The sequence below is a fragment of the Otolemur garnettii genome, unplaced genomic scaffold, assembly GCF_000181295.1.
Source record: "Otolemur garnettii isolate 467f Iridium unplaced genomic scaffold, OtoGar3 scaffold00098, whole genome shotgun sequence".
NCBI classification, from domain to species: Eukaryota; Metazoa; Chordata; class Mammalia; order Primates; family Galagidae; genus Otolemur; species Otolemur garnettii.
The window spans coordinates 4,560,176-4,569,512 of record NW_003852493.1 but is presented as its reverse complement, the minus strand read 5'-3'; the positions used below and the strand labels follow the sequence as shown (position 1 = coordinate 4,569,512).

The 9,337-nt window shown below is 39.6% G+C and overlaps 1 protein-coding gene across 2 annotated transcripts in view; it reads right to left on the bottom strand.

Moving 5' to 3' along the window:
* Nucleotides 1-9,337, bottom strand: part of GALNT5 (polypeptide N-acetylgalactosaminyltransferase 5) — a 46,009-nt gene that overhangs the window by 13,073 nt on the left and 23,599 nt on the right. For both annotated transcript variants that reach the window (XM_003795958.2, XM_023516815.1), the window contains exons 4-5: nt 2,794-2,929; nt 1,927-2,046 (exon numbers count right to left, since the gene is read on the bottom strand). In XM_003795958.2, coding sequence (XP_003796006.1) covers nt 1,927-2,046; nt 2,794-2,929 — 256 coding nt within the window. The remainder of the gene's footprint in view (nt 1-1,926; nt 2,047-2,793; nt 2,930-9,337) is intronic.

Below are 9,337 nucleotides of genomic sequence, written 5' to 3'. Positions count from 1 at the left end.
AAACCTCAAGTGATCCCTTGTTGGCCTGCCAGAGTACTAGGTTACAGGTGGGAACTACTGTGCCCAGCCTAGGATTCTCATTTGTCCTTAACACTGTACCACAAATTCTTCAAGGTTGCTAAAACTTATGCCGGCATTGCTGTATTATGATATGTGTATTATGCTAGACTTCACTAACATATCGTGGGTTTGTCTGATTAGTAAGAATCTGCAATGTGGAGAAGGCAAGAAACTTTCTCAGGGCCTAAGATGAGCACCGTTCACACCTTGGGTTCACACTGGGCAATTGGACTTGACTCTGTCTTAACTCATTTGCTATTGCCTCTCAGCTACAGACAAACTGTACTGACACCTTTTTATGTGGCAAGCACTTTATGTATATTATCTGATTAAATGCCAAAAACAATCTAAGTGACAGCTACTTCGGTTGGTCTTCATGTAAAAATAAGGAAACAAAGACTCAGTGGTTAAGCAAACTTTTCAAGTTCCCACCACTGGTAAGTAGCAGAGTTGAGATTCAAATCCAGAGAGCCTGGCTCCAAAGCCTTCATTACTATTGTTGCTCATGGGACATAGAAACTGTATTTCAGTCGGCAGATGGACAAGGCAGCAATCACTTCCCATGGTGGTCGCCACTGAGCCAGCTGAAAGTGGTGTCTATGGAGAGCCTGCTTTGTGCTCAGCAATCTCAAGGGCAAGGTCATTCCTGCTCCACACCTCTGTGCCCTCCTCCATCATTTATGTATATGTCCTTTCTATAGCCCAACTTTCCTTCCCAGACTATTCAGAATGCATTCTCTCCCTAACATTATATTTAATAGAGTCTGAACTCAATCACTATGTTGCCCCTCAAAGTGGGAGTCTAAAAAATGCAAAGAGGTTCTTTAGGTGGGATTGGGACAAGAGTGTGCAGTTGAGGCAGATCTGGGTTTGAATCTCAAACTCTTCCCCCACTAGCTGTGTCTCTCTGCAAAATGACTTAACTCTTTAAAATCTCCATTTCTTTATCTCCATAAAGTAAATACCATCATCTCCCTCTTAGGGTCATAGAGGGAGGCAAATGCCTGGTACACAGAGCTTAGTAAGTGACAGAACCCCCCACTTTCCTCCCTGGAGGTACCAGTTCTGAAGGTAGCACATCTGGCGGGGGAGGAGGTGTGATTTATTGAGGGGGAAGTCCAGGAGAAACATGCTGCAGTGTGCACTCTTGGGCCTGCCTGCCTGTGTCTGCTCAAGTTTTCTCCCCAGCAGGGGGTGTTCAGGACATCTGCTGCTCTGCCTGTGGCTGGCTGAGTACCTGTCCTGGAGCCCCTAACTCTGGGGAAGAAATAGGAAGTTCCTATTTTGGTTTCCCATTTTGGTTTCAGGTCTAAGCCATACTCTTCAACCCAGTTTATCCAGTAGCGAAGTCCAGATTTTAATTCACATACACTTTCTGTGTCTGCTTCTTAATACACAGAATTTGGCGTCTTTCCCATGGAGTAGGTAGGATTAGACTGTAAAAGAAAATCCTAACTCCTTCTATTATGATGATATTTCTATTGCTATTATGATATTTCTATTACTATTATTTACTTTTAATTTTTATTTGTATTTACTTTCATATTGTGGGTATTTATACCACATTTATGCAGCATGTTCATTTAGTTGGTGTTTCTTAGGTTATAAATACAGGAAACAAGATAGTGTTAGTAAATTTCTCTGGGTTCAGGGATGAATAAGGTGCAATTGACTATTTAAAAATAAGTTTTGGAAATTGGAAACTAAAGTCTCAAGAAAACTATTTGCTTTGGTAATATTCTGAATAGAATTATAATTCTTCATGTGGATAGAGTGATGGGATATAGCGCTTTTGTAGAATTGATTTTTTTGTACTTTTACAAAAGTTAAATGACTGCTTACTAGTCTTAACTTTCACACACTTACCTTATTATATCAGTTTCTTTAATTTTGTTTTTTGCAACGACATCTGGAGGAATTGTTTTCCAACCAAAGTTCATGGGCCACACAAAGATGCCTCTTTGAAAGTTGTCCACTGTCATGTAACTAATCCAGGAATAAAAACAGAAGGGCTATCTGAGAGTAGGTACATCTTTATATATTTCATCCGCCTGGCGCCATGATGTACTTAAATGAATGAAACAAGTGCATAAGCAGATAGTTTTAGGTTATCACCTCTTCATGATAGTTAAGAAAAGTTTCTGAGTACAATTTGCATTGGTAAATGATTGGTTGGATTGCTCACATTTAGCTTATTCACTCTTTTTAGTAAGGTCCTGGCCATTTTTTGAGGAAAAATATAACTTAGAAGCACATATGTTTCCCACACACATACAAAAAAACTAAATGAGGAAAATAAACATTTTGGAAGTCAAACGTTAAGGAGGAAAAACTAGACAATATTAGCATTTATTGATATTTAGAGTTAAGAATTTGTAATAAGCAAATAGACTACTGGGTTAACAGGCTCTGGTCCCAAGATATTTATTGTACATAGTAGAACCTCCATGGTTGACCATCTCCTTAAATTGACCTAATTTTCATACACCAGACACTCACCACAGGCAGGTATCTGTACAAAAGACCTCATTCCCTATGTGGACACTCTGGATTTTGACCAGTTCATTATAGTCCCTGGAATGATAATCTTCAGAGGTTCTAGTTTATTTACGAGAGTAAACTGTGCATTTAAAAAATTTTAAGAATATACATACTTGGAGTATAATTAGGACTTCGTGCTACTCATGGCTAAAGGCATGCTTAGAAGTATTTTGTGGAATGTGGAGATATTACCTCATGTCTTTATCATTGATGACTTCAATTACTGGACAGGCCACCTTCTGTCTGCTTAAATAAACTCTTTCCAGAAGAGGTTCCAACCAACCAACATTACATTCCACATGAGAATCCAAAAATGTCAACACATCTCCTAGAGAGACAAAAATTAAAAAAAAAAAAAACCACTTAAAAATACAACATACTGTGTGCGTGTAGTTCATCTTCAGAGGTATTAAGGATTGGCCCCAAAACGTGGTTGGAAAGTCACTTTTCTCACTGACTTCTTGGTCCTTATAATTTTACTACCATAATGAAATGGAAGGTTTATTCCTAGGAGTCTTATGGGGCAAGCATGATTTATATTTGAAAAAATTTGACATGCCACTTAGCATGAATAACAAGAATCCAAAGGGAATAGTTAGCACCAAAGGCAATTGTAGAAGTCCGTTCTAAGACTGTAGGTTCCAGTAAGTCTGGGGGTGCAGGATGTGGGATTTTCTGGTGTTTCAGAACACTAGACAGACTGTGAGAGTATAAATATGACCTTTGGAATGATGAAGAGGCAAAATCACTTAATAGAAATAAAACGAAAGTAAAGAGAAGTAACCAGCAAGACTAGAGGAGACTGGGAACGGGGAGCTGTTTTTTCATGGGTCCAGCGTTCTTTGTAGGACTAAGAGAGTTCTGAAGAATGCACAGAAATGTGAACGTACTTACTACTGAACTGCACACTTAAAACATGGTTAAGATAATAAATTGTATACGTATATTTACCACAACTCAAAAAAAAAAAAAGTTACAGGAGAGGAAAAAACAAAAAGAAAAGGAAACTTGTAGGACAGAAGTCTTTATTAAGACTGCCTTTTATTCCTGTTAGTTGTGAGAACTAACATGCTCTCTGTCCCCAGTGACACCTCAGTAGCACTTACATTGCCCCAGATGAGTAGGGTGTGTGTGTGAGATAATAACATGAGGAATCAGCTCTGGTCCCAATCCTGTGTGTAAACCTTCAGGCCAACTGGAGGTGACTATAAAGGCATTAATTACTTGGCAGGCCTCCTGTCCTCCACCCAGACGTGCTGCCCAGCCACCTCCCTCCAGTCTCCTAAGGGAGGACAGTCAAGGACTCAGGTGCTCTCTCTCTTCCACCTGCCCGTCCTGCAGTTATGTGCACCTGCATTTCTAGCCCAGGTTCCTCCATTCAAAGCCTCTCTCAGGCCCAAGGCTCTGCTAAGGCCACCTTGTTGGAGGTGGAATCGGCCTTGAAGACTTTTTCCTCCACTCTGACTCAGTGTCTAATGCTCTCCTACTCCTAGTCCTCTTTTCCCCCCACTCTGGGTCCTGTGGCCACAAATATGGAGAAGCCTTTTGTGCTGGGCTCCTTGGGCAGTCAAGGAGATGATCCCCCGGTCTGCTCTGCTTTGCTCCACTACCCAGTGACATTCCATGGGGACAAATATGGAACACTGAAGGATCCAGCGCTTTCTACTCTCAGCCTCTTATAGGTACTGCTGCAGTAAATGATCAAGACTTGACTACAACTTTCATTTTTGTTTGTTATAATTGACTGCTCTAATCCCCAGCTGCTCAGTTCAGCTCTTACCAAACCTATGACATCAGTTATTACCTATTAAATGGCGTTCTATGCCAGACTGTTCTAACCACTCAGTATTATGCTTTATTTAGTCCTTACAACAAATCTGTAGTCCAGGAGTCATTTTTAAATCCCATTTCAGAGGCAAGGAAACTGAAGTACAATAACTTATAACTTATGTAATGTTTCACAGCTATTAAGTGGCATTGTGATAGTAGAAGGTAGATAACTTATTTCATAGACTATTTTCTTTTAAAAAATGCCAGAAAGAGGCAGAACTTTGAGTATGGGAAAGTTTGAAGAACAAGATGAGAATAATTAATCTGGATGATAGATTATAATCACTGAAATGTGTCAGCTACTTCTCAATTGATATAATTTAGGATTGTAGTAATTGGTCAACAATGAAATTTTTGCATTAGGGTATAGGTCTTGGTCGGGACTGTTCTTGAAAAGTCTCTTTAACAGAACCATCTGTGCTAGGCAGAGGCCCCCTCTAGTTTCCTGTTCTTGGAGATAGCAGATACCTCTCCTGATTATTCCAGGGGTCTTATTTTGAGGGCATTATGGCTCGTTTGATAATTTGAAAGTTTATTGTTCTCTGCTATGGTCTGAATATATGTGTCAACCCAAAATTTGCATGTTGAAACCTAATTACCATTGTTTAGTATTAAGAGGTAGAGTCTTTGGGATGTGGTTAGACCATGAGGGCAGAGTGCTCATAAATGGGATTATTGCCCTTATAAAAGAGGCTGGAGGGAGCTTGTGAGCCCCTTTTGCCCTTCTACCATGTGAAGACACAGCCACAAAGTACCATCTTTGCAGGGGAGAGCAAGCCCTTAGTAGACACATTGTATCTGCTGGTGGCTTGATCTTGACCTTCACAGCCTCCAAAGCTGTAAGGAATACGTGATTGCTGTTTATAAACTACCCAGTCTGAGGTATTTTATTCAGTAGCCCAATGGACTGAGATATCCCATAAGGGTGTCCTCTTGCACAGCCCTCTCCTGACATGGGAAGGCTCATTGTGTTATCTAGGTATACCAGGGCCTTTATGAATGGCTTGCTAAGGTCCACTTGGATAGTGCTATAGAATGTGCCAAAGACAGTTCCCTTTCTCTTACCCCTCCTACTTGTGTTTCATTCAGATCCAGAGTTTAAAGAATAGTCTTTACTATACCATCTGTCTCTGTCCGCATAGCAGGCTTACAGGGTCAAAGGACGCTAGATAAACTTCCCAAGTCCCAGTGGCAGCAGGATGGCGTTCCCAGCCTACATTTACTTCCCACCTGGCCCAGATCCTTACAAAAATTCTCATTCATTTGTTGCCAAGACCTGAGGGAAGCAGCAGCTGCTCAAAACGTAGCCTGGAATTTTACATTGTTTTATTTTGGGGAAGAAGAGAATCTTTGTGTGTGTACATGCCATTGCTCTACTTTCAGATGTCTGATTTTAAAATAAGATCTGAGAACTGTGTTAGGTAAGAAAATAAGGAGCTGTCTCTGTAATTGACTCTTGGTGGAATTTCTAATTGTGGCGCTACTGTCTATGGACATTGTACACATTGTTTCTGATCCTGAGAGGCTGAGGGGCATGGTGAGAGGAGCAGAAATTTGCTTTTAAACCCAGCTCTGCTTTTCCCAGCCACATGGGGTAACTTGTTACTTAACTTCTTTAACTTTACATTACAGGGACATTTCTAAGATCTACTTAATACCTGAATTATTTTTTAAATGGCTAATATTATTTACTGTTTTTCAATAAATATTAAAGCTCAAAGTCAGAATAGTCAGCTCAACCTTTTAAAAAATTAATTGATGCATAATTATTATACATATTTATGGGCTACACAGTGACACATTCAATATGTAGTGATCAAACCAGCGTAATCAGCATTCATCAACTCCAACATTCATCATTTCTCTGTGCTGGGAACATTCAAATCCTCTTTTCTTGCTATTTGAAAATATATGATAAATCACTGTTAACTCTAGTGCTATGGAAACTAGTGCTGGGAAGAGGCTGGAGGAGAGGTATCGGGAGAGATTTGTCAAAAGATACAAAATTTCAGCCAGGTCTTGATTGCTATCTGATAATATTTTCTGTTTCTTAAAAATCGGTCCCAGTAATACTGGATCATTTATAGATGAGTTTCACTGAACTTCAAGAAAAAAAAAAAATATTGGAGGCAACAGAAAGGTACTCAATGTACCAAACAGCTTTGGGTCCTTGTTGAGCATGGACTCCCCAACTTATGTTTAGTCATTTGATGTAGGATATTGATGCCAGTACCAATTAGTGCTGGAGTGTTATGTTTCAGGTTCCTTGAGGGATATGGGCCTGGTTTGCCATTTAACTTCGCATAATGACTTATAAGGAACACTACAAAACCCACCTGTTTTACTTGTAGCAGTCACAGTTGTAGAAGTGCTCAGAAGGATGTCGGGTGTTGCTTTTGGAGTTGGCCAAGAGTTAGATGTCACTCATTATCCAGTTACTTAACGTTAGCTGACTATTTCTTTGGAATGCTCATAAGACGTGTCAGGAATTTTGCTAAATGCTCTGTTGTGGAGGAAATGAGGATGTGATCTTTACTTTGACTCTCAGTAGTGCAGGTATCCAGCTGCAGGCTCCTCTCGGTAGGGCAATATCTCATTCGGCCTCTTCAAAGCTAGTAGTGGATCCAGGTAATCTGCTTGTTTCCTTGTATTTCACTCACCCATTGCCTTCATACCTTTATATAGCAAATGATTCTTAGAGATCCATTGCCTTGAGACTGCTCATCAAATTTTAAAGTCCTACTTGAGCCTCTCAACCTTCTCAAGCAGGAAACTGGTTGAATCTGATCTCTTTGCCCGAATAGGTCAGATGAATAGCTTGACATGCCCTGGAACTTGAGTGCATATTGGGCATTGCTGAGGGTAACAGAGATTGCTGTCTGGTCCCTTATTATTTTGTAGATGACTCTTTCAGAGAACCTGATGATACTCTGGGACCAAAATGGGTAATTTGACTTCTATTTCAGCATGTCTTTGGATTCCAGATCTCATCTTTGCCTGTTGCTTCTCTTTTCTTTGACCAGTAAAAGGTAGAAATCTTTAGGAAAAATAGCTGCCAAGGTCTGTCCTATTCTGGACTCAAATGTGTAACTTTAATCTCTTTTTTGGCTAAAGCATTCTAGAACAAATTTTGGCCTGGTGTCTTTGCTGATTGCTGATTTATAGGGACTCTTGGGTCCTGAGCAGTCTCCTGCCTGTCTCTACTAGTGAGGTGTGTGGAACGCCACGGAGGGATTTGTGAGGACTCAGCCAGCCCTACCCAATGCCAATCGCTGAATTACAGACTTGGCTAATACAGATCCTGAATTCCCTCAATGTTCTTATTGGGTCAGGTGCACCTCACCTATTTGGCAAATGGATGTATCTTTAATCAAGGCTGTTACTAACCCCATTGAGACACATACACATTTCTTCTTTCCAAATTCTCAAACACAGAGATATATATAATGGGCTTATATTTTTTGTATCTATTTTTCACTTATTTTCAGGTAGTCTGTTTTTATTATAATTAACAAAGGTCTAGGTCCAAAAACATTGGAAATTAGAAATAGAAGTTCTTTTTAGATAGTTTGAGGAGCACCTCTCCCCTAGGTAGTTTTTCAGACTGAGAGTTGTAACCCCTTAGTGGATCATTGGGTCAATTTAATGGGATTTGCCAAAATCCAAAAAATAAATGCCACAGAAAAGAAGATATTAGAATCTATTGCACATGTTATTTGATGAAATGTTGTGGGATGAGACAAAGTAGCTTGGGCCTTTTCAGCCATGGGAATGTTCCATGTGCTCTTAGATAGCCATAACTATGTATAGTGATGCTGTGTTTATGTAACTGCTGCCTGGCACCTTGCCTCTGTTGTCCCATTGGGTATAAAGGTGTAGGGGACTTGCTGCTTGTACAGATCTGCCATGCTTACTCCCCCTGCCACCGTGAGCTGAATAAAGCATGTCATACCTTCCCATTGTGTCTAAGTTTTTCTTCAGCCCGTCCTAATCAGAATATTTGCACAACAATTGTCTACTGTGATTATATGTGTGATTACACATGTACTGAGTTGTAATGTAAAATTTATTTCTTAGCATGAGTCATTGTCAAAATGATTTGAAAGTTTCAGCACCAAAGCTGAGCTAATATTCTCAAGGGTGTTAACGAATGATTGAGAAACAAATTTATGTTTGAATTTGCTAAACTCAAGGAAATTATTTTATGAATGTAACTGAAAACTCTTGAGCAAGTAGTTGCAACTGCTTTTAATCAAGCTCTTAACACGCCATCTGAAGACAGCCCCTCCCCGATGTCTAACAGTTTGGATTATTTTGAGGTCATTTCTAGCACACTTTGTGGATGGTGCAGAGAGAAATTTTTTATAAGCAAAATATTTTTGGTTCTGTATTCATTTATCCACACAGATGTCTAATTTTATTCTCAAACTTACATGGAGAAAGTCAGAACTCAACTGCAGTCCAAACCTGCTCCTCTGGAAGCTGTTCAGATTCTAATCTTAGGGTTTATTATTTTTTAATTGATACAAATATTTGTACATATTTATGGAGTACATATGATGTTTATTACATGTATCGACTTTTTTTTAAAATTTGGATTAGTTTGAGGGTACATGTGATTAGGTTACATTATTTGTATTTGTACGTTGTATGTATAGACTGTTTAAAGATCAACTCAGGGTATTTGGGTAGCCCTTCACCTAGACTATTTATCATTCCTGTCTGTTCAGAGTATTTCAAGTTCTCTCTTCTAGCTATTTTGAAATATACCATATACTGTTGTTACTTACTCTACTACTGAATACCAGAACTTACTCCTTCTATCTAACTGTATGTTTTGGACCCACTAACAAGCCTCTCTTCATGCTCCCATTACCCTTCCAAGCCTCTGCTAACGGTGCTTCTA